At 45.6% G+C, this 26,773-nt stretch overlaps 1 protein-coding gene across 2 annotated transcripts in view; it reads right to left on the bottom strand.

The window, feature by feature from the left end:
* Positions 1 to 26,773, bottom strand: part of SRI (sorcin) — an 84,039-nt gene that overhangs the window by 31,550 nt on the left and 25,716 nt on the right. For both annotated transcript variants that reach the window (XM_069211601.1, XM_069211600.1), the window contains 2 exons: positions 6,878 to 6,947; positions 1,991 to 2,034 (listed from right to left, as the gene is read on the bottom strand). In XM_069211601.1, coding sequence (XP_069067702.1) covers positions 1,991 to 2,034; positions 6,878 to 6,947 — 114 coding nt within the window. The remainder of the gene's footprint in view (positions 1 to 1,990; positions 2,035 to 6,877; positions 6,948 to 26,773) is intronic.

The following is a 26,773-nucleotide window of genomic DNA, read 5'->3' as shown; positions in this document are numbered from 1 at the left end:
GGAAAGAAAATCCAGAAAAAGCATCAGCTTCTTGGGTGTTCCCACGGACGAACTGATGTAAGAGTATCCCATTTAAAAGGACTTTGGGAAAACAAGGTAGTGCAATACCACATTAGAGTTGTGGTGAGTATCTGGAAGGTGGCCTCATCTTAGAAGGCTGGTGTGCTGACAAGTCTGGAAGCACAAGATTTTGTGAGCAGTCATGTTCCCCCAAAAGGATTAGTAGATAAAATAGTGGATTGACAAAGACTATGCCACAACAAATTGTAATTTATTCATCTCTGCAAGTGGAAAGCTATGGCATATGGTGACTATTGGCGTAGTTCAATCGCACGTGTGTTACTGTTCGAAGATGTGGATAGTTATCAGAAGAGGTATGCAGTGCAAACCATCTCTGAACCATCATTGGTTTGCATGTCTGGTATTTACCACATCTGGAATTTCTCAAGCCACAAATGTGTTGTTGGATGATTACTAAAATGTTCAATATTATTTCAGTTTCAAATCTATTAGTAGTTATTTAGGTTGCCATTGATATTGAACTAATTAACCCGTGTACAAGATCTCTTGCTCACAGCTTATATAACTTACGTTCTACGATCTAATTATGCATTTGTTTTTGCTCTTTCAAGGTCATTTCTCATATCTCTGCATTGCTAGAAATCATTCCGTAAAACTAGATTTTACAGCATAGGACTGAGCAGTATAATAATTTATCGGCATCCTTGGAGCACATACACACATTGGCTTGTATGCATAAACAGTCACAGGCCTGGTTGGCTTTTTTAGGCTTTAGAAATGGCATTTCAACTTACACTGCAGGAGTGCGATGTTCTACGACCACAACTCAGAAAATAGTGCAGATTTCATCATGAAGAAAGATTTGGTATGTATTCAGTTGGATGTGCTATGCTTTCCTTACACCCCAATGTTTTTGCACGTTTGTAACCAAGCAATCACCACTCGTCTTGTACTTATGTTGTCATCTATTGAACAAAATAAATATTCATCCAAATCAAAGAGCTAGGGAGCGGTTCTTGTGAACCCAAAAATATTTTACTATTCTACTAACCCTTACGTGGTTAAAAAAAAAAAAAAATGGGATTAGACAGAAATTTGCTTTTTTGTGGAGATTTAAAATGAGCAAACTGAATAACATGATAAAAACGCCTGCGCCTATCAGACTCATTTAGGGGCGTTGTAAAACAAGACTTCATCTTCTTGGCACTGGAACATACCTTGATGTAAATAAAGCTCAGTACATGGAGAAACTGTGTTATACAATCTATCAGACACTCTCCGCTATCGGACTGGGACACACCTCTTGGTATAGTAGGAGACGCATACATAAGAGAAATAGGACTATCACTCCGAGCATGGCTTGGATTACAATCCTCACTTTGAGTTAGTCCTTCTCATTCCCCGTTTATTATATAAAACACAAATTTTGTGAATGGCTTATGTTTTATCAGCAAACACTTCGTTAATACATTTTGCTTAAGAAAGCTATGAAGAAACCTGTGTAGAACTTCCAAGGTTTTAAACATTATAGGGTGCCGTGCATAATTGGATACGCCGCCGGAAAGGATGGTGGCATTTCTAATAAAAGATTGTCTTTAAAAAGTAGTTATTTGACAAGGAACAGCATTATAAGGGATCAGACACACCTGAGTTACGGCAGAGAAAAGGGGCCTGGACAAATATGAAATTAGATACGAGACATCTATTCCCGGGGTGGGGCACACTGGCTAAAACCATGTGAACCTACAAGACTACGCCTACTGCGTAGTACAATTCTACAGAAACTGCTTTGTGACAATCTCTGCAATCTGCTCACTAAATCTGGACTACAGTAATCTGTGCCAGCACGGATGTTGCCCTCTCAACGTGAACTACCCATATTCATTCAGCACCACAGAAGAAGTAGATTGTTTATAATCCTAAAATTCCAGTCCAATATATATTTGGACTTTCGCAGAGAAAAAGATACATCCAGCATTGAGATCATGAGTCTGCACGTCTCCAGATTAAAGGCTGAAAAACAGAGTCACAATTAGTAATCAACAAGATTGGAAAAGGTATTCAGCACAGTTCTATCTCATGTAGTTATGCACTTTCCAGGGGAAATCATTTAAACAAGCTAAACCAACACACAATAAAAAAAAAACATTCCTGAATGAGACTAATTATTTCATTGCATTTATGAAAATAGCACCAGTAACGATTCATCACATGCCACAAGATATTTCTTAACCATCTGAACTCAAACCATAACTATGCAACTACAAATTTCTGCGAAATTTGCACACATTTGCTGCTAATGGCAGAACATGCTTTAAAAACAACTAAAACAACCTTTATAGTGCTTTTGTCATATGCAAATTAGTCTTGGCCCTGCTCTCCATGGGAACATTCCACCCCAAACTAGTAGTCCGGTCTTTTTGTGTTGCCATAGTTGCCCTAAGTGGGAGGTGTGTGCCCAGACGTGCGTCCCATGCTCACTGTGCCACTGGATTCAACCTAGCCTGGCTGATCTCGGATATTTGGCTAGCTGCCTATAAACTGGTACGAAGGAGTAAAGCTCCAATCAAGTGGTCATCAAGACATCAATGAGAAATTCAATAAAAAGGGAGGAAGGGCTCACAGGTAGCTGACCCAGGTTATAAAATCTGTCAGGACATTTGTCTTCGTCTCGAATGAAGGCTAATCTAAATCCAGAACCCAGAGCTGCCCTACAGACCACCACTGCAAAGGAGGCACTTTTTCGGTTAGCCGAAGTGCCAAGAAAAGTCATACCCCAGGAGTGGTGTCAAGCTACTGGAATCCTGCAAACCCATGTAGAAGGCATCATCTATGTAGTGACAGGAGAGAAAGCCATCACCCACCCCATTACTATCATGCACATTCTGGGCCATCCCTTGTTCTGGCATGGTGTGGAAGCCACAACAACATAGAGGCATTGGAACAGAATCAAGGCACATAATGACCAGTTGACATGTGATTTTATAGCATCCACTCGGTTGAGCCAAAGTAGGACTGTGTCCAATATTGATATTAGTACCAGTGCACTTCCGGTACATGTGGCATTGGTGCCAGCTTTGATGTGAAAGAGACCAGTGTCTATACAGAGCCTGCAAAGGGTCCCAATGGGGTCAAACGGTCATAGGATCCACAGGGCCCCCATTTGTGTTCTCATTGGCAGCATCATCCTTAGTACCCAAAGGAGTGCCAGAAGCACATAAAAAAATTCCAACATGGCCTCCTTGAATGCTTCAATCTGCTGCAGTGTCACGCTGGCCTTGGAACTCTGGGCACACTGGGATTAGCTGAGGAATCAACTCTGGGAACGGACCTCAAAAGGTGTACAACTGACACAGACTCCTTTGTGCCTCCTCTTTAGGTTCAGAGTGGCAATACTTCTGCTTTGCTTTTTTAGGTTTGTGGCTGGACTTCAATAAACCAATTACTTAGAGTGCAAAGCTAAACATTTGTGGGAGCCGCTGCCATTTACGGGACAGAATGTGCACTTGCAACTTGGAATGGAACTTGTGTGAAGGCCACAACTACCTGTATTCCGCCACATAAGCTTTGCATCCTGCGCCCACATTGCCTTTGGGTCCATGAGGTCACATTTATCACATGAATTCAAGTGGTGACCCAAGCCCATACACCAGAAACAATTCATGCAGGTCAGTTATCAACATCTGTTTCCTACAGTCTAGGAATGCTTTGAAACCCGTCCTTTGGATGGTGAATCCATTCCAGGGCATACTGGAATTCGTTTTTAGTGGATGTTACAAGCCAACAAGATTCGGAGCGGAGCTCGGGTCTGCACTGGAAGGCACAAGAAACAGGCATTTGCAATGCAATGGGTCTTGCGTTTGCTCAAGTTAGAGCTAGTCACGTTGTAAACTCCTAACCAGACTTTTCTTGGACATAAACTGAAAATGAAAAGTAAAACAGTTTCACATAAGTGAGCCGACTGCCGCCATGAGCACGAAGCAGACACACAAAAGGAAACAGAAGTTTGCTTGCAGTGAAATGTATCAGCAAAAGTGCAATTATCCATGTAACAGGGCCGATGTCATGCAAACCGCTCGACTACTGCCCAGAGAGATGGCGCTGCTTACGAAATAAAGAGAAAAAGTAGTCCAGAAACCATTGAGCCTCATATGTTTCCAGTAGATGGCTGATGCGCTCGAGAAGGGTTAAACAACATAAAAGACATGGCATATACATGCCTTTTTCTATTGAAATCATGCAAATTTTAAAAGGCAAGCCCACGAACCGACCAAACTGATGGGCGTGGTTAAAAGCCCACCGAGAGATTACAACAGGGACAGAGTGCTTGGGCACTCGACTCGAACAAGGAACCGGCATTAGTGCCAAGGGGTGGAATTTATATGTGGCTCAGCATTGTCAGTGTGCATGGCCCTGCCCAGCAACACTGCTGAAAAAAGGTTTCATGATCCAGTCTGGCGCCCAGGGTGTGTATTTTTTTTTTAAGGGATGACTCTTTGGTTAGACGGATCCATCAGAAAGGTAGCTAACCTGATGTCTCTACCTTTGTTTCAATTTTTATTCACTCCTTTAAGTGGTCTTCTAATTGGTCATGCAAGTCTTTTACCTTCATCTGAGTCGAGATTTTTTAGAAGCTTCATTTTTAACACTTAAGAAAAAAATCATGTTATTGTCCCTCCTTATATTTTTTACTCCACTGAAGTCAAGTATCCTCTGTGGTTCTTTATGACATACTGTATTCAAATTGTCTATTCTAATGAGGACTGTAGAGAGGTGCCCAGAAAGCCTTGGGTAATAGAACAGTGCGATCAACTCCAGTACACAGAAGAGCTGTCTCATTTCTATTGGCTTTGATTTGCTTGTGAAAGACGCATCCCCGCTTTAGCTGCAGCTGAGGTTATGCAAAACGGTCTGCCCACCAAGAGCGGTTTCATGCTCCAAGGTAGCACTCTGTAGACAAGAGCACTACAACTTTCTAGCCCCCAGTCGCCTCAGACTACTGGCTTGTGAAACACTCTTGTAAAGGAGGAAGTCTCATCATGCTTTAATACAATGCATGACCCCATCGTTCCTAGTATTTTTGTAATCCTCCTCACTGTCAAAGACCGACATCTGGTAGAGAGGAATTTTCTCATGAATGCCTGCGACCCTCTCTGCGAGATAGGCTTTGGTTTTGATCATAATAAAAGAAGAGCCCGTGGCTTTATCAGTTACTTTCCCTATGTGCTGTTATGGTGTTCTGGATGCTATCTGAACCGTATCTGGGTCAATGTAGAACCTTCTCTGTCTAAAATCCTCCTCCACCATAGCTTTGTTTTTTCTCTACCTTGAGAGCATTTAGAGTCAAAATAATTGTTCAAGCTTTAGTAGCTCTGAACTTAACTGACTGAGACTTGCTCTCGAGACCAGCCTATTGTTTGAGATTGTGGCTCTTCAGGTGTTGAAATTATTATTTCAAGGCTGTTTGCGCCTAGAATTGAAGGTTTTTGCACTTTTTTTTTTTTTTTTTAGAACAATGCGAGTCGATGCTAAATAGTGTGCTCAGTGTTATTGAGTCAAGGAACGTTAAGGAAGAAATCCTTTGGGAGATAGTACATCAACTTGGTGGTCTTTCCTGAGGGAACGGGCAGAGAGAAAAGAGAATGAAGCAAAGAAAGCGGGAAAAATAAAAATAAAACCAGAAAAAAAGTGTCTTTAGAGGTGGCATCTGGGTAACTCTGCCATGATGCCATGAGTTTTGATAGTTACGTCTTTCAAATTCGAGAACTAGTATTCTAAATTGGACTGTTCTTCATACTATTGCGAGTCTGCTATCCCACACAGACTAACTACATTGCTCTCCCAACTAGCCACCATTATATACAAGATTTTTTTTTTTTACATGGGTGTGCCAACTGCAATATGCTTTTTGTAACTGTGGGAAGGGGCATGACCCTCTAAAGGGCCACAATAGGAGTAACATACATCATTTGGACGAGCCGTCATCAGATTTGTTTGTAGTTGTGCAGTCGTTTTCCTCTGAAAGTGATTGTAACATCGAATCTGTGCAATAACTTGTCAAGCTGCATGGGCTGTGCAACAATAAAATGGAAATGTACATCTGTACATTCGTACATTGTAGTGATCCCTGTGTTCTCGCTCGCATGGCAGAGAATAAAAGATGGCGAGTGTGTGCGCGTGTGGCTCACACACAGGCAGGAAGTGGGAGCGGTTATTACAACGGCTAACTGTCAAAGAATTGCATTCCTGTACTTCAGGCAACACAGAGACGACTTTGGACACAAGCAGTAATCCGCCTGCAATCTCTCGTTAATAAGGCATGACAACTGATAACATTTATTGCACTGAAACGTCTTAGCCTTGAGAAAACAGCATATTCATGACCTCGGCTTGCTCGTTTTCCTCCTCAAAGAAGAAACAGCAAGACACACAAAGGATCGTTGTGCACGCCCACGCCGAAACGATTCTTGAAGAGTTTTTCCAGCAAAGCCTCGCCCAGGTTTTGTAAGCACTGCAGACAAGCGTTAAATTACAGTGCAAATTCACGCCCATTCGGAGAAAATGCATTGTGCCTGGAATGCTACTGCGGTAACTCGGCACTCCGATTTCGCTACTGGTGTTTTACCAACAGGAAAAACCTGTCTATGTTCACGAATAAATCTATAGGACAACCGTAACCTAAAAATCACATTCACAAACGTTTAGGGAGGAAAAACAACACTGCGTTCATCTGATAAAGAAATATCAGAGGTGCACTACTTATTCCACACGGAAAAATAAAAATAAATTAATTAATGTAAAGCTGCAGCACGCAAAGAACATTAACAAAGGATGCGCGGAATACACTTGCACTCACGTTTGTAGTTGCCTGCAATGCCTGACTGAGTCAGGCACCTCTGCAGTTCATCCGCATCTATTTGTCCATCCTGAAAAAAGCAATAAAAAGAAGATTACAAATTGAAAGCCAACTTTCCCCATGTAGTCAAGGTTCCCAATATATCTTGCATACAAAGCTCCAAGGAATGGTTGAACAAGGTGCTCCACTGAGGCATTTCATTTTCCAATGCATTTTGTTCGCAATTACATTCAACAAGCATAGCAAATATGATTCCACAAATACCATATATACACACACAACACAATAAATGACAGTGGCAACTCCTTTGTGGATAAAACGGTTGCAAGTTTACTTACGACACAGGTTAGTTACAGGGGATCAGAGTGTCAGCGGTTAGTTTGATGAACAGCGGACATCCACCATGAGAAAGCTGAAGCTGTTTTGTTAACGGCATCAACACCAATTTACTTCAGTTCTTTACAGCTCCTTACCGTATGGTTAGCTGCCGTCATAATCTTTTCTTCATGTGACTCACAAGTCAGAGGGAGCCCCGGCCAATCTCAGCAGTTAGGATTTCAATTGTCCCTTGGTGGATTAAAGATTATAGTCACATAATCTCAGGGGCTCCCAGTGACTTGGAAGTTCACCTTGTAACTCCACCAAGCCTCGGGGATGGCACCTCGTGAGACCCTTAACCATTTTCTCCTCTCGCAACCATCTCCACTTGTGCAAGTTCTACCATATTAGGTACATCCAGTCCCTATATGGCGTCATGCACTGTAAACAGGAAAATGTTCATTCCAATTTGAAATACATGCACCACACCTGAAGTTACTAGCAGGCTGTCTACTCAGGAGGCACTGTGTAATGAAGCCAAACCCCAGACTACTTCATAAACTTCTGGATGGTAAAGTTAATCACCTTCCTCGACAGCTCAATGTAATCCAGCCTTTGTGTGGGATACATTTTGAGGAGATTATCTGAGTGCCCCAACAGAGCAGTTGGGTTAGTTTAGCTCTCATGTTATGCTCTGTGGGACCACTCCCATAGAATGCAAAGAAATTCCCCCCCTGGATTACAAGTGTGGTTGATGTATGCATTCCCCAATAACAGCTGGGGCAATTAAGGTTCCAGCATGGCACACTGTATCCTGGGTTTCCCCAGCAAGAAGAGCTCAATGCTAGAAAGTCTGGGGTTTTCTCATTTTACTTTGGGTTGGGCCCTGTCCTGGTCACAAAGTCACTGATCACCCACATGATGGACACCTCTGCATGTCAACAAAACAAGAAATGATCACACCCGTTACATAGCATTTTTAAGGTAAGTAATGTAAACGTCGAGTATGAGGGGGGCCTTGGAGACTGACTGTCAACATTTTCATCTGTGGTACTTTAATAAAAAACAAAAACCAGGCACAAAACACATTTGGAGATTCCGTGCTTGGAATACAATGCTGACTGGGAAACAAAGACATTACCACATTTTTGCTGGGGTACATGGAAGCAACCATCCTCAGACAATCAGGTATTCACATGCAATTCTCAACAGGAAAGGGTGTGTATCTTGGTTATAATTATTGTAACCCAACCTGGCACACAATAACTTTTGAAAAAGTCAATGACTGCAACTGGAATCTAAAATATAATTCCAGCACCAATGGTGTTACCCAGACAGAAGATACATTTGTAACCCTCTTCAGAATCAGGCTTCTGAATAAAAACTTAACAGGTTCAAATTGTAAATTATTTGAAATGCGCTGTAACAAAGCCATTGTCCAATACCATTGTGGCATCATCGTTTGACTTTTGCATAGATGATTTTTGGTGCTGCTGGAATTACCAGATTCCTGCCAGAGGATACAATAGCAACCCTTCTTTGAGTTTCAGGTTAAAATATCCAATTTGTAACAGTCAAATTGCCAATTTTTATTTATTTATTATAGCACCTCCTGTGAGGCCCTCCCTAAAAGCAGGTGTGGCATCGTACCGTGATGAGCCTACATACATGTAATACAACTACAGCGTTACTGGCATTAGGTGATTTCCTGCTAGAGGATCTGAGGATAGCCCTCTGCAATCCCAGTCTAAATTTTAACCTTGAAATGCCCTATAAGGTTATAAACTCCATTATGCTGACACTTATTTTATTTTTAGTTAGTGACTTGTAGCACAAGTTATTCTTTTTCCAAATATTTTTTGTCCTTTTTGTATCTTTGTACTTTGCCCACATGTGTCCCTCCCCACAGTTCTTTCCCTAATTTGGTTAGCTGTAGGGTTTAACCTATGCTCAGCCAAAGATTAATGAGACCACTAAATTTGAACTGACTAACGACTGTGCAATCTGAGCACCATGTGATTTCTGTGTCACATATATTTCTATTGACTTTATGTAGCATTCTACTTGAACGCTTAGTTTTATTAATGTTAGTTCTCCTGAAGCTATTTTGTTGCCTTGGGCAACCCTTGGTTATTAAGAATCTCTATAATTTGGGTTTGTGCATGGTCTACATGACTTCGAGCTTGTGTTTGTAATAAATCTTTTAACTTTATTATTGATTGGAGTTTTCCTTCCGTGGCCACATTGGTCATGGTGTCTAAATTACTGGGGTGGTGTTGAATTGTGGATGGTTCATCACACATCTTTCTGGGCCCAAACATCCTTCAACCTCATAGTGCATTTGATTCCTGTGAAGAATGAAAAAAGTGTCTGCAGGGCCCAAACTTTTCTTCAAAGCCTTCCGATTCCCAAGGCAGCATAACCTTGAATATACCACATGCCTCTTTCACCCACCACCACCGACTTCATGTTCCCTTATCTCACTCTTGCAGTTTATTTTCTATGCCTGCGTTCTTCTGTTGTCTCTGTTCTCATCCTCTCTTATTCCATCTTCACCCACAGTCTGCCTTTATCTTGTTCTGGGTAAAAATCTGATGATGGAAATTAAGTCCTGGTCCCTAAAATGCATGCTGTTGAGCCCGAACTGCAATTATTGGTTCAAATTAAGGACTTAATCCCTCAATTTCTCCTGTGTAACCCACAGCACAATGTAACCCCTCTACTGTAAACCCAGAACTACAGCAGATTATCCCAAACAGATATATTTTCAATGGCACTCCTGAACAACTGACACTATTTAAGAAGGCAGCAATGCAATGATCCTTAATGTAGTACAGAGGCATGACTAGTGGATTATCTTACCTCATCCTTTTACGTGGATGGCTGTGGTGTATCTTACAGTCTACAAAGTCCACCTTTTAAATACATTTTTAAAAAATGGCAGTCAAAATTGGGTGCAGAACAAAACCTGCATCATGTTGTCGGAGGGCCACACTGGGGCTGCTTGCTTAGATTAAGATTAACCCTGTTGGCAACTAAAATATGTTACTACCCAATTCCAAGTGAGACTGTCAGCTTCGATGAGATTGTTAGCAATTTCTTTAATCAAAGCAGAATCTTTGCCACCATGTAAAATTGTTAAGTGTTTAGCTGTTCCCTCTACTCTGAGCACAAAGCAGAGACAAACACATTACAGAATCAGCAAAAAAGTATCTTCATTAAATGAGCATTGGAATGAGTGTTTTTAAATTGTTGCAAGGCCAACCTTCACCTTCTTTGCATATGTTTGAGAACCTCTGCCTTTGAACTCAAAGAACGATAGATCTACAGGCCATTAGGCTGTTCATTGTTGGAATAACAATTAATTGTGCAAAATCCGAGTAAGGTTTGGTTTGCGGTTAGTAACCATGCGGACAATGGAAGTAAATATAGAAAGGGTGAACTGGGATGCTGAGGCCAGCTTTGAAGGTCTACTGGTATCATACTGTTGTCCAAATTATGGTTTACATTTCATCAACCCCATGAGGATTAAAAACAAAGTGGATCCGAGGATCGGAACCCATTCCCTAGAGGTCAAACATTATGCCCTGCATTTGAATGAGAATATAGCTGTGCTGCTTGAACTGGCGACAGTGCAGCTCACTTATGCTTTGAGCAGGTAAGGAGTGAGCCTATGATTTTAGTAATAGGTCTGCTAATTAGCTAAGAGTAAAGTGTTAGTCGTGGTGAGCATGACAACTTGACTATATCTATCACTAACTCTACAATTCTTGTTATTTTACCACCAGATTAGTTGGCTTCTGGCTGGGACTGGCTGGGCTGGCCCCATAATTTATTTGTTACCTTAAACAAAAGGTGCATTCCATAACCAAGTGCTACAATAAAGCCACATGTTAGTGACATGAACCTTGGTACCCCACCACAGATATAATTTAAACGGCTGCCTGAACCAGGACCACCAAAGTATTCACTGTATTTGATTTACCAAAGATTTCATTCTAATCTCTTAATCTTAAATGTAGATGCATGTCTTGCAGACTAGTATGCAATCAGCTGTAAATTAGATCAACATCCACATAAACCATTCTTAGGAGCAGTATACAGCCTGTTCTGAAGTTGTGACTAGCAAGTACCAGTGAAGTCATCCCATAGCATCATGCATACTGGGTATGTCCTTATAAGATGAGTGGTCCCCTAAACCGAAATGAGCAAGAGTTGCAGAATCTGCTTTCTCACACATTAATACAGGACAATCAGCTTTGTTTGAATCTAGGCAATGAGCCAAGTAACTCACAGCATGCAGCGTTGGGGTCCGATCTTGTACTTGGGGGGGGGGGGGGGGGGGGGTATATTTACTGGTTGCCATGCTGTTTGTATTGCCAATCTACGGCTGTGCAACAACAGTCAGTGACAGAAGCCCTCTAACACTTGTCCCTCTAGAAAGCCGAGACTGCCAGCCCAATTTCTCTGCAGGGTGGCATCACGCTGACATGCGGCTTCATGAAGAAGTGGAAATGTACAGGAGACCTTTAAATCATTCCTTAAAATAACTGCAAATGTACACCGACTAGTCCTACGTTATGTTGACGCCTGTCTATTGCATTTGCCTGCGGGGTATCCACCTTTTGCAAACAAAATTTACTAACCATTTCTGAGTGTTTTGAAATTCTATATGGAAGATGGCTATGGGAAAAACAGTTATGATTGCAAATGTTTACAGGTACTTTGCTGTTGCTGTATTTAGGTCTTTAATTCGGCCGCATTGTTGCCAATTCTTTCTCGTGGACAAGTTTATCCCAATTTGGGTGAATTCAGCCAGAAGTATTTTTTGTTCGTCTTGTGTTGTTTTCTGCTCATATGTAAAGTTCTGCTATACCAGTCAGGTAACAATTCTACTTGGCTGTTTCAACTGCTGAGTGTGCGAGTACACGCTGTTTAAGCAAAATGTTTAACTGCGTTATTTGCAGCTTCAACAGGCTACCAAGCCAAAATAAATACGAAAATATACAATTTAATTCGAGACAGAAAATAAAACATTGCGAAGATGGATTTCTCGTCTGATATCACTATTACATCCACAGAAATGGCTCCTTGAATGAATCCTGACCGCAGGAAACCAACGTTGGCCACAGCAACCATGTTCTAATATGACTTCAAGTTGGCAGGAGCTTCAATCACTTAATAGTAGAATCACTAAAACATTTGTGACGTAAAAGTATTATAAACCGAGTTATACACTTCACGTCTTTGTTAACACCTCCAGTACGATCCTTCCACCTTAGTCCTTAAACCACAGTTGGCGGGCACTGTCCAGTCTGTGGTAAAATGAATCAGCACAAACAGCCAACAACGTTGTGGGAGGAGAAATGTGATGACCTCTGACCTCAAGACAAAACATGTTAGTTTAAAAAAACCGATCATATCAATCTAGAGACGTGCAATTACCAGAGACAGAACCCTCTAACAGTTGTCCCTTATGAGAGTCGAGACTGCCAGCCCAATCGCTCTGCAGGGTGGCATCACGCAAACATGCGACTTCATGAATAAGTGGAAACACACGTTTTAATGATCAATTACCTCTTTAAAGCAACTGCGCCCGACAAAATCCCCTTTATACCTCTGGCATTGTCGCCTTAAAAAACGAGAAAACTAAGAGCTCCGATTAGCCACAAGCTATACTTGCTCTACTCGGAAAGCTACGCCACTGAAACAACTTGTTAGTTTAGCGTCGGAGGCATGCTGATGTCTTCAATAGGATAAACGAGTGATTGCCACAGTCCAACGGCTCATAAGTACGTGCAATATGCAGATCATTCATGGCTAGAGCCGAGAACCCCATTAAAACCATCTTATTCACGTACATCATATTTCGTTTACCCCTATAATCCGTTGAACGTTATGTGCAACAGGAACTCGGACCGACTGAAACACCACGAAATACGCCATTTACAAACCTTGTGTGAAAAAAAATAAAAAAATAAAAAATAAATATACATATATATATATATATATATTTTACACACACATATATACACATATATACATATATATATATACACACATACACATATACATATACACACACATACTCCAATGCCACTTAGGTGAAAAGAATGGTTTTGATTTACAAAATGCAAATGTTTGCTATCTCACCATTTTGGCTTACCTCTAACCTGCTATGCAACGGCTCTGCTAGTCAGAGAGCAGAGCACCATAAGCTGATATGCATCCCAAATCTGTAGCAATTTGCATGATCTAGTCTGAGAACTAATACGGGCTCGATAAACCGGTCCCTTTACATGCCAAAGTGGCAACGCCTGAGGCGAGGCCTGGCAAAACAAGAAAAATAAGTGTCCCCTAGTCAGTAAAGCATATATTTATTTATCGGGGACACATACAACAGAAACCTTTTCATTTATATTAGTACTGTAGCAATCAGTTAATTACCATTGCACAATCATATTTAAACAGACATCACCTGGTGATGCTGGAGTATCCCCATGCACAAGCAAACACAAAAAGGGTTCCCTGAGACTGATTCTTGGAGTGGGACAGGGACAAAACTATGAAAAACTGAAAGCAACCCCCCCACCGCCATGAGTAGTAGAATCCAAACTATGGATAGCTGAACAAGGATAATGTAGGCTGGCACAAAATATTCCAAATTTTTCTTTTTATTATATATGTTTAGTAATATAGTTATCATGATATAGTTGATTTATTTCTTAGTCATACAATAAACTCATAATATTAAACAAGCACCCCCTTACTAAGAGAACACAACTCTGTACGCACAACCACTCATCAATGCAGGTACACCATTCGTACTTCACTCTTAAAAAATCTGTACCAACTAGACCCCACAGGAAAATAGAAGGGAAGGGATAAGTGAACAGAAACATAAAAATGGCAAACATTTAATATATGTTTGGAAAACTGTTGCACATAGCCTGCTACAATTGAATAGGATCTCCCAAATGTTATCCTATGTAGACTGTAATAGTATACTTTATTGGTTGACATTTAATTACAGTCCCATTTCATTGATGAAAGTGTATCTATTAGTAATGCTTTGTGATATTCAATACAGATATTCCTGCACACAAGTAGTCCCAAATCCCTAACCCAAACAATATTTCCTATATATGGTCCATATTTAGCAGAGAAATTCTCAACTGGAGAGATACGATAGAAGTTCCTATGGTCTCCAATATTGTTGTCAACGTGTCTGGAGGTACTGGAGAGACTGATTTTGATAGTACTGAAACCTACCACCCCTACCCCCCTGTCTGTTCTGTTGTCGTCCTCCCAACATAGACGCTCTTTAGTCCCTAGCTAAAAGTACCATGGTAGCTCCCATGAGAACCAAAGAACAAGATGGCTGACCTGAGTCAAACCGCAGAAAATTGGACAGCAACAAACTGGTGTGACACAAATCATCATACTTTTTGAAGCATTGCCCCTTATGACAAACACCCTCTCTGTATAAAAAGGCAAGGGAGGAGGAGGGGAGGGTTTGTGGGAGAGGTATGGTTGTGGGGTCGAAGGAAGGGCCTAAGCCAACCAACGCCGCAGCCATCAGGGGCATGACATCAGGAGGTCCTGTGGGCCGGAAGCAGAATGTTTCAACACTGTTGCTGCGACAGCTACAATACATTTTTAAGGCCCATTGTACTGCATTAAGCCCCTCGTTTAGGGCCTAAAAAAAAAAAAAACGGCACATGGGAAATGATTGAACATTCCGCCTGGGCACCAGAAATAACGGACATCCTCAGGACACAGCCACACTAAGCAGCCTTTGATCCACTGGAGTGTAGTAAATACAGGGTACGGTCTCAAGGTGGTGAAGCCAGGGAGGTAACTCGGGGAGGAAATCATGTGCACTGGCACTGTAAATTAACCTTCTTTTCCAAGCTAACCAAGAACCCCAGCCTCCCAGCAGTTAGCACAAAGCATACGGGTTCCATGACATGGTGGTTGGGGAAGAGGGGAGCATTACAGACAACTGACAACAGGCTTGTGTGGAAAACGAAGCTGTACTGAAAACAGGTGCCCTAACATCAACAGACCTGGGCTTTTGCCTTACAAAACTAACAACCTCACTACACAAACAAATCACCTATGTTACTCATCCTCCACCCCTACCCAGTCTCTCACCCACCCCACCCCACCCCACCACTGCAATACTATATTCCCTATAGGCTGATATGAAGGCTTGCTAGCTTTAAACTTACTTCCAGTTTAGTGAACTCTGACCCTGTAACTAACCTAATGAGCATTTCCTGGCTTGTCCCGGCGTGCTTGTCTATCCTTTGCTTCTCAACCGAGACTGCTGCTTTCAACAACCATAAACTTCTGTAAACCATGACATCTTGCCATACCCCTGCCACCCAGAAAAAGGCCCCACAAGACTGTTTCTGCCCCCCTCCAACTAGGTAGTTTCTATTGAGCCTTGAACAACTGCTTCAGCCAATCTCTAATCTGGAATAGATACAATTCCATACAGAGGAAAGACAAGTGGCCACCATCCCCTCTGAAAAACTCTGAATCATGAAAACGCAAATCTGAATGCTCCATGATAGTAATACCCATACTTTTACAAAACGAGTATTTTTATTGTTAAATTTTGGTCCATGCCCTCAATTGCTGTCGGCCTCTTCGCTCCAAGCCAAATCCTCAGCGGAACAAAAGCTGTCCACACTACGTGACAACCAGCCCACTGCTGCTGAATTTCCCTCAGGTCTTTCTTCACAGCCTTCATGGCGTTCTACCCCACGTGTATTCGCAATAAGTCAGGGCACTGCCCTTTCACCAAAAGTCTTTTGAGACATGGTAACAGTTCCTTCAACGCATCCCCTCCTTTCGCTACACACAATACATAGCCGGATCCAGGCCCAAATTGACCCCATGGTTGCACTTCCTTGCTTGTTGCTGGCCCCAACTTATAAAACGAGTGTCCCATCAGCGACGGCCGGACCAGGAACCGAACCTGCAAATTACAAATACAACAATGGCAAACACACGTCTGCATCAATTGTGCTCCCCCCACAAACGTCCAGCTAAAAACAATCTGACACCCATCTCCCAGTCTCATGATACTACCCCTGCTGCACCCCCCACCAACCTGCTTCTGTAACCATGCCTATTCCAAAGGAGTGTGTGTCACAAGAAACACCTCCAACCCAAGCCAACATTTTTCGCAAAATGGCCAGGAATTGAAAAGACGTGGCCTGCTTTCCGTTTGTATTGGAAGGCCATGTCTGCTCCCGCCGCACACAGAGCGCCTAACAACTTTCCGCAGAGCAAAGGGCAGACCCCTGCTAAAGTGTACAGTTTCAGGCATATTGTTGTCTTTCGGATTGGCCTTGGACCTATGCAACCATATCGGAAGGCTTCCTTGGCTCATGTGGATTTCATCCCACCATAGTCCTCAATGCCCTTTCCTCCCTAGAAGCTCGGATACTCTGAATGCCCTGAAAAACATCCAAGACATCAGAGTGCTGAAAATAACCGTCTACTCCCTATTGTTGCATACATCTGGCAGAGTAGCAATCACTTGCCCACACAGATCCAGCGTCACTGGTGTCCTGGATGGGCCTGACTTGCCTGCTTCCCTGGCCCAACCCTTTAACTTTCTTCTGCTCAGCTCGCCCACCAACGGTGCATACCCCCAGATCAATTTACCCATAAAGCCTAGCCCTGCTAGTTTTCCCAAAATCATATCGCTTGACTGCCCTCTTTCAATCGATGTCAGGATGACCGCACCACATCCTCTATTCTTTCCCATCCCTCCTGTAGCTGACAAGCTCCATATGCAGAAATTCGTGCCAGGCGTGCATGTATACCTCCCTCGTGGAAACTGCTAGCTAGTTTACTATCAGCTGAAGCATTCTCCTAGCGTTCATAAGTCCGGCGGCATCTGGGTCTTGACAGCCTCTGTGTCCGTGGCCAGCCCGTAGAATTTCTCCCACTATGAACAAGACAAAGCAACTACAATGTCACTGTCCGCACCTTGTACATGTCGCGCCCCAAATGCAAGGTCATACCGCAGTTAACCCACAACTATTTCAGTACCTGGGGGCGCCTGGCAGACTGTCTGTTGATCACCTGTACTAGGGACAAGTTGTCAATCCTGAAAACTCGTCTTTTCTGAGGACGCTCTGCACCCCATACATTCACCACTACGGCTAGCGGGGAAAAAAAATCCAGAAATGCAATGCTCCTATTCCATTTCCACTCCAGGTGCCCTCCCTCGGTGCACGTTTTGCCCTGCCAATATTTGCCAAAACCTTTGCCACCCACCACATCTAAGAATATTTCTGCGTCCCATTCCATCTCCTGCCAAAATCTTAGAGGAATCCCATTCAAAGGCACCCAAAAAGAGGCACTACATCCACAAGTTTTCCTTCACACCAGCCGGTAACTGCACATGGTAATGCGGCAGCCATTGCCCAGCAAAGGGGATGCCGAGCTGCCTGCAAAATGTCCAGCAAGCTCACACTATTATGCATGTGGAATTCAGATGCCCCAACAGGACCTCTATTTCCTTCACTGTATCTTTGTGCTTACGCAGCATCTTGTCCAGTAGCAACCCCATTGCACCTTCTTGTCCTGAGAAACAGAGCCAGCATCATCCCTGAATCAATCTCAATACCCAGGAACGCGATAACCCTGCTAGGACCAACTGTATTTTTGAGTGCCAAAGGCACCCTATGGTTTTCCAGAATGTCCTGGAATTTGTCCAGCCCGTTCTTGCATTGCTCTGTGTCTGCTTTGCCCACCAAGAAAAAGTAATCAAGATAATGTGTAAAGGGCCGATGTCTTGTCTGTTTATTAAAGATCCATTGAAGGAAGGTGCTAAAGCACTCCAACAGAGCACAAAATATGGAACAGCCCATAGGGAGCATATTGTCCACATTCCAACACCGATCAAATTGCAGTCTGAGGAACTCAAAACTGTCTGGTTGTACTGGCATACTGTGCTAGCCAGAAGTGCAACCTCTCTAGTTTAACTGGAGTAGGTGATCTTTTCCCGAGTGCCCTGCGTGCCCCACCCACCCCAAAAATTGGTATGCAAGTTAGCCTGCTGCCCTCCCGTACTATACTGTTGCCACTGTCTGGCCACCTGAGGCATTCTCCAACCTGTAGCAAATGACCAATGAATGCCTGCCCGAACACTTGGATCATTCATGACTGAACTTACTATACTCCTGTGTACAGATGCATTTGCTAAAATCCCACCAAGCCTGAGCGGACCGTTTCCACTGCCTTGTGCAGCACCCCATCCTCTGGCTGTGGACCCCACCCCAGGTGGGACGTCCTTGATAGGGGCATTAAACTGTTGGCAGCCCACTAGGCGTGAAAATAGTTTTCCCCAAACTTCACTGGTCCAACTTTGTCTGTATCAATTCCCCCCTGACTGTACCTCCGGGTCCAGTGTCATATACACACACAAAATTACTCTTCGTATTGGACCCATGCGTAACAACCCCCCCACAATTTATCTGCGTTTCTCTAATAACATCCATGTACTTTCTGGGTATTTCTCCTAATATACACTAGCATATATAATAAAGGCTGCCGTCCAATTTTCTATTGCGACTGGCTCTTTAAGCAGTTTTACCAGCTCATACTTTTCTTCTTTGGAACCCTCCTTGGACCGTAGCTCCCTATGTAAAAGTTTGAACATATCCACATACTTCCCCTTTCTAAATTTTTTCTTTTGTCACCAATATTAAGTTGGCCTCCAGCGGCTTAGACGTCCCCATGTATGGATGCTTTTTAATCTTTAGTTCTGTACTCTCTAGTGGTTCGGGCGTAGCTTCCGTTTCCACCTCCTTGGAAGAACTCCCAGTCACCTGACCTGCAGTGGTAGCCTCTGCCTGCTGCCCCAGGACCCCCACACCCGCTATCTACTGTTTGCTGCCCTAAGCTGTCTTTGACTTTGCTTCTCACCTGTAGTCAGTGACTTTCCTACCTGTTGATTCCCCTCATCCAGGCCCATGCCTATATCTAGCACAAACTCCTTTTCTTAAGCAGGCCTCCCCACTCCCTGAAGGCTCCCTTGCCTTCACCGGAACCAAAATAATGTGATCCGTACCACCTCTGTCCTTTCTGCTCTTATCTGTCGCCAAGGTGGGAGGCTCCTCCAGGGCCCGCAACCTCGCTAGCTGGACCTGTTCCGATGCATCCCGGTGTCTGCTAGGCCTCCCTGCAGCATAGCAGAGACAGTGCCCACCCCCCACCTTCTTACCACCAAGCACACTTCACCTCCCGACTGTCACTCTCTTCTCTCAGCTCCCACCCATCCACACCGTCCTCTTCATAATCCAGCATGGTTTGCGCGCAATACCCAAAAGTAAGTGCCCATGAGGGCCCATGCATCTCATCAACCCCTTTGTGGATACCATGTAATCCTCTTGGCGTCGTTATCGATGGGCTGTACCCTGTCCTTGCAGTGGCTCTTCTGAAGCAGGACATGACCTCCCCAGTACCATGATGTTGGAGGTTACACTGAACCCTCCATCTCACAGTACTGGGAAACCATCACTTACTCTCCCCAGAGAAAACGTTGCGAGATCCCCTGCAGCTGGCCGGCTAGCCGCCTAGTGTCCAACCTTCTCTTCTTCTCAGGGCCACCAAATTGAGTCTGTGTCATAGTGTACTTCAACCCCTGCCGAAAAACAAGACAGCCCCGCTGTACTGGTAACACCCCGACTGTGTCATGCCAAAGTCTCTACTCCCCAAAATAGGTAACCTCCACTAAGTCCCCTTTCGTGCCTGTCCCCTCCCCATTGTGTCCTGCCATCAGTGGAAGCCCTTGCCGCACTCACCCTTGACTCTTTCGCCTTGTCCTTAGCCTCTGCCGCATGTAGGCACTCGAGGTGGCTTACCTGCCATAGATTTCTCCTGAGGCTTTACTATGAAATAAGTGCCCCCCCCCTCCCCATCCTAGTCATCTGCACCCCCCTTCAACCCTTTCAGCCCATCCTCCTCAACATCGTAGCCCCATTCCAGGAGGGTGTTCACCAGCACGGATGCTGGCCCCTGTATCTATGAACCCTCTGGCTCGGTCAGGCCCTGATGACCTGAACCAAAAGCCTGTCCTTCCCTTCTGTATTTCTGTTGGTGCCCCATCCATCGCTGCCCGATGAACGAGTTACTTACCTTCGGTAACGACTTTTCTGGTGGATACATTAGCTACCTGTGGATTCCTCACCTCATGAATACTCCCATGGCGCCAGCATTCGACGGAAATCTTCTTACTAGTCTCTGCACGTCGACGAGGACGTCACTGTCTCGCACGCGACGCCGTCTGACGTCATACAGGCAATAAGAGGTCCTCGACGACGTGCGGACGTCAGTACCAATCATTTTTTACGTGCATGAGAACAACCAGGCAATGCAATGAAAGAACAAAGCAACATCCATTATATTGCAAAAATACACCACATTGTATGAATAACTGTAAATCTTTTTATGTACATATATATATATATATATATATATATATATAAAAAACTCTCTTTTAAAATATATACACACACCAAGTATATACATAAAGATATATACACATATACCTATATATATATATATATATATAAATATATTATATATATACATCTATTGCACCCTCAAAGACCAAGAGGAGCGCACTCAAGGATTACTTGGCAAGACCATAAAGGCAACGGGGAGGCGGGTGGGACCGTGAGGAATCCACAGGTAGCTAATGTATCCACCAGAAAAGTCGTTACCGAAGGTAAGTAACTCGTTCTTCTGATGGATACAACTACCTGTGGATTCCTCACCTCATGAATAGAGTCCCAAAGCAGTACCACGCCCGGCGGTGGGTGCCTAAATGGTCAAACCAAGAAATCCTGCAGCACTGACCGTGCAAAATGGCCGTCCCTTCTAACCTCAGAATCTAAACAGTAATGTTTTGCAAAAGTGTGAAGGGACGACCAAGTTGCGGCCTTGCAGATGCCGACCACAGGAACACCTCTGGCTAAGGCCGAAGTGGCCGACTTAGCTCTGGTGGAATGAGCTCTAATGCCCTCAGGAGGATCCTTCTTTGCCAAAGAGTAACATATTTTAATGCAAAGAACAACCCACCTGGATAGTGTTCTCTTGTGGACTGCCTTTCCTCTCCTCTTGCCCACGTATCCAATAAACAGCTGATCCTCCAGCCTGAAATCCTTTGTTCTATCGATAAAGAAGCTCAACGCTCTCTTTGGGTCCAGACGGTGCAGTCTTTCTTCCTCTTTGGAAGGATGAGGCGGAGGATAGAACGTGGACAAAGTAATTGCCTGAGCCAAATGGAAGGGTGAAACAACCTTCGGGAGGAAAGCAGCCTTGGTCCTCAACACCACCTTATCCCCATAAAAAGTTGTATAAGGGGGTTTTACTGATAAGGCCTGCAACTCACTCACTCTCCTTGCTGATGTTATAGCTATCAGGAAGACTGTTTTTAAAACCAAATACCTCAAGAGGCAAGAATGCATAGGTTCAAAAGGGGACCCCATAAGGAAAGTCAGGACTAAGGACAAATCCCATTGCGGCATAACGAATGGCTTTGGAGGATATTGATTTAGAAGACCTTTCAAGAATCTGATAACAATAGGGGATTTAAATAAAGATGGTTGGTCTGGAAGACATATGAAGGCTGACAAGGCCGATAAATAACCTTTAATGGTAGCCACTGCACAACCTTTTTGCGCCAGAGATAGAGCAAAAGACAAAATGTCCGATAGATGAGCATGTAAGGGATCAATCTGCCTCTCTCCACACCACGCAACAAATTTAGACCACCTATTAGCGTAGATAGATTTAGTGGAGTGTCGCCTGGCCGCTAATATAACATCCACTACCTCAGGCGGGAGAGAGAAGGAACTCAGGTTGCCCCGTTCAATCTCCAGGCATGTAGGTGCAGACTCTGGAGGTTGGGGTGTAGAACCTGCCCCTGCGACTGTGAGAGGAGGTCTGCCCTGAAAGGGAGACGGAGCGGCGGGCACGTTGAGAGTTGGAGAAGGTCGGAGTACCACACCCTCCTTGGCCAATCCGGAGCTATTAAGATTACTAGAGCCCGATCTTGGCGAATCTTCCTCAATACTCGAGGAATCAAGGGTATGGGAGGAAACGCGTAAAGCAACTGGCCGCACCAGGTCATTTGAAACGCGTCCCCCAACGCTTCCTGCATCGGATACTGAAGGCTGCAGAACAACGGACAATGCGCGTTCTCTCGAGTGGCGAACAGATCTACCCGAGGAAACCCCCACTTCTGGAAGATTAAACGGACTTGATCTGGATGGAGACGCCACTCGTGGTCTGCCGAGAAGTGGCGACTGAGACTGTCCGCACGCACGTTCAAAACTCCGGCCAGATGGTTTGCTATCAAGCAAATCCGATGGTCCTTTGCCCAGGACCATAGTCGAAGAGCTTCTCTGCAGAGAAGGTACGACCCCACTCCTCCCTGCTTGTTTATGTACCACATCGTGGTAGTATTGTCCGTTAGGACCTGTACCGACTGACCACGAAGGGAAGGGAGGAAGGCCTTGAGAGCCAGACGTACAGCCCGTAACTCTAACAGATTGATGTGAAAAATCTGTTCCTCTGGAGACCAAAGACCTTTGATCTCCAGATCCCCCAGATGAGCTCCCCACCCTAGAGTGGAAGCATCCGTTATGACTGTTGTCACTGGTGGCGACTGCTGGAACGGCTTTCCTTGTGAAAGATTGTTGCTTGCAATCCACCACTTCAAATCCACAGCAGCATCTCTGGAGATCTTGACAGTACCCTCTAGATCCCCTCTGTGTTGAGACCACTGCCTTCGGAGGCACCACTGAAGAGCCCTCATGTGCCAGCGAGCATGCGTGACCAACAGAATGCAGGAGGCAAAAAGACCGAGCAGACGAAGGACCTTGAGGACTGGAACTACCGCTCCATTTCGAAACATTGGAACCAAATCCTGAATATCTTGAATCCGCTGAGGCGGAGGAAAGGCCCGACCCAATGTTGTATCCAGTACTGCCCCTATGAACAGGAGGCGCTGAGAGGGCTCTAGGTGAGATTTGGGCTCGTTCACCGAAAAGCCCAGGTCGAACAACAACTGGGTTGTTGACTGCAGATGACGCAACACAAGCTCCGGGGACTTGGCTTTGATTAACCAATCGTCCAAGTAAGGGAATACCGCTATCCCCTTCCTTCTGAGCTCTGCCGCAACCACCGACATCACCTTCGTGAAGACTCGAGGTGCTGAAGTAAGACCAAACGGAAGGACCGCAAACTGGTAGTGTTGCGATCCCACCACAAACCGGAGATACTTCCTGTGTGACTTGAGTATCGGGATATGAAAGTAAGCATCCTGCAAGTCGACAGACACCATCCAGTCTTCCATGTTCAACGCCAAAAGCACCTGTGCTAGGGTCAGCATCTTGAACTTTTCCTGCTTGAGGAACCAATTCAAGATCCTCAGGTCCAGAATTGGTCTCAAACGACCATCCTTCTTGGGAATCAGGAAATACCTTGAGTAAACTCCTTGACCCCTTTCCTGCTCCAGGACCAACTCCACCGCGCCCTTTAAAAGGAGGACTTCTACCTCCTGTTCTAGCAACAGGAGGTGTTCTTGTGAACAATACGAAGGGCGGGCGGGATGAGGGGCGGAAACTCCCGAAAGGGAAGGGTGTAGCCTTTTCCCACAACACTGAGAACCCAAGTGTCCGACGTAACAGTCTCCCATTTGGTGAGAAAATGCTGTAATCTTCCCCCTACAGGAGAGGAGTGAGTGGGAAATGGAGGAAGCCTAAGGCTGCTTCCCCTGCTGCACCCCGCCAGAGGATGAGGAAGAGGCAGAGTGCTGCTGAGAAGCTCCCCTGGTGCGGACCCTACCCCTCCCCCTAAAAGATCTATAGGGATGGGAAGAGGCAGGTTGCTGATATCTTCCCCGAAAGGAAGAGGAGGAAGAGCCACGCCCAAATCCACGAAACCTCCTGAAGAATCTGGAAGAGGCCGTGGAAGAAGGAGCTTGGAGTCCCAGCGACTTAGCCGTGGCCCTGCTCTCCTTAAACCGTTCCAAGGCCGAATCAGCCTTAGCCCCAAACAGTTTGTCCCCATCAAACGGGAGATCCAACAATGTGGACTGTACATCTGCCGAAAAGCCCGAGTTACGGAGCCAGGCCTGTCTCCTTTCCACCACAGTTGTGCCCATTGCTCTGGCTACCGAGTCGGTGGTATCCAGTCCCGTCTGGATAATTTGGGTCGCAGCAGCCTGAGCATCAGAGACAAGATCCAAAAGACCCTGGGGAAGCTCTGTAAACGAAGAGGAGATGTCATCCATCAGAGCATGAATATACCTCCCCAGGATACAGGTTGCATTGGTGGCTTTTAAAGCCAGACTGCAGGACGAAAAAATCTTCTTCGACTGCGCCTCCAGCTTTTTTGAATCTCTGTCCCCCGGCACCGTCGGAAAAGAACCAGGCGCTGACTTGGACGAACAGGAGGCCTGCACAACCAAGCTCTCCGGCGTAGGGTGCCTAGATAGGAAACCAGGATCAGTTGGAGCCGTCCGATACCTCCTGGCCACGGCTCTGAACTGCTGGGGAAGATGCCGGCTTCTTCCACACCTCTAAAACCGGATCCAGCAGAGCGTCATTAAAAGGTAATAGAGGCTCCGCCGCGGCTGAGGCCGGATGCAACACCTCTGTCAAAAGGTTTTGTTTCGCCTCCACCACCGGCAAAGGCAGGTCCAAAAAACTAGCTGCCTTCCGTACCACTGTATGAAAGGAAGCAGCTTCCTCGGTATATTCCCCCGGGGACGAAAGGTCCCACTCAGGGGAAGTGTCGAGCCCACTGGCCGACTCCAGTCCACGCAGCCCATCACCAGAGTCCTCTAGCTCTCCTTCCTCTAGGGCTCGTTGGTACTCCTGCTCCTCTAGCACCCGGAGAGCACGCCTCCTTGAATGCAGTTGTTGCTCAATCCGCGGAGTCGACAATACCTCCGCCGAAGTCGGAGATCGGCGCCGATCTTCCGAAGCCACCGACGCCGCATCCGGCGCCACAGGTAACTTCGGCGCCGACTGAAGAGCAGATGAAACGGATGGACCCACCGGAGTCACAGGCCGAAATCTCGACGTCGACGGGATGGAAATCCCTGGGGCCAATCCCTCCGAAGCCATCGGAGCGGCCACCGGCGCCGACACTGGCGCCGAGCCCACGTTCCCAAACGGGAGAAAGGGCATAAAGGGTGCCGGCCGAAGAGGCGCAGGATCACCCAAAGAAAAGGCCAAAGGCCCAGCCGGAGCACCCCCTGGAGCCATCTGTTGGAAGATGGCATACATCGCATTCAAGAATGCGGAACTATCGGCTCCAGGGGTGGGAAAAGCCGGATACTGGGGTGCCTGACTCGGAGGCGACCCCGACCTCGGCGTCTGCGCCGGAGAAAACACTTGAGGCTCCAATACCTCAATCACCGACGCCTGTCCAGGCGAAGTTGGAGACGCCGGAGAGAGCAACGGCGTCGAAGGATGCGGCGTCACCGTGGGGCTGACCTCCCATGTCCTCCGGCGCCGATCCGGAGACCTGGAACGAGCCTCCCTTGAATGACGCCGAGATTCTCTATGGCGCCGGGAGTCTCGATGACGCCGATGTCTTGTAGAAGACTTTTTCTTGTGATGCTTCTCCTTTGACTTGGCCATAAACAGCTTCGCCTCGCGTTCTTTAAGGGCCTTCGGATTCATGTGCTGACACGAATCACAAGTCGAGACGTCATGGTCGGAGCTCAAACACCAAAGGCAATCGGAATGAGGATCCGTCACCGACATCTTGCCTCCACACTCACGACAAGGCTTAAATCCAGACTTTCTCTGCGACATTATTTCCACAGAGAAAGAGTACGCAGCAAGATATACACTGTAACCGCAAGAGTAACAGTTGCTCCCTCGAAGATAACCGTTTCGAATGCACGGAAAAAAGGGAACTGACGTCCGCACGTCGTCGAGGACCTCTTATTGCCTGTATGACGTCAGACGGCGTCGCGTGCGAGACAGTGACGTCCTCGTCGACGTGCAGAGACTAGTAAGAAGATTTCCGTCGAATGCTGGCGCCATGGGAGTATTCATGAGGTGAGGAATCCACAGGTAGTTGTATCCATCAGAAACACCTTGCAGCATACTTCCTGCTCCAGCCGGGGCCCTCTCTAGTCACCCTGCTCCCTGCAATGCCATCAAGGGCCACCTGTTGCCCTCAATAACAGTATTCCCTGCCTACCATATGGAATCAACCTCGTGCTCCCTTTGACCTTCCCAGCTGAATTCAGCAACCTTGTCTTCTCCCCACCATCACGTCCAGGGCTTTCTATTACCGCTCTAGCTGGGCAGCAACACAAGGCCCTGCCAGTTAACTGCCATAGCCAGAGCATTCGCCTTATGCCCTTCCCCACCCCCTCCCAGAACTTGCAATGCTTCCCTGTATTGGTTAGGGCATCATGGCAGCAGTACTGGGATTCCAGCCACACCTCCGCACTCCATGTGCGTAAGGCAGACCTTGGCTGCCACTGGCTCCTCACAGGGGAGCTGCGGGACTGCC

This window comes from Pleurodeles waltl, chromosome 10 (genome assembly GCF_031143425.1).
Source record: "Pleurodeles waltl isolate 20211129_DDA chromosome 10, aPleWal1.hap1.20221129, whole genome shotgun sequence".
Classification (NCBI taxonomy): domain Eukaryota; kingdom Metazoa; phylum Chordata; class Amphibia; order Caudata; family Salamandridae; genus Pleurodeles; species Pleurodeles waltl.
This window is presented reverse-complemented; position numbering and strand designations above follow the sequence as displayed.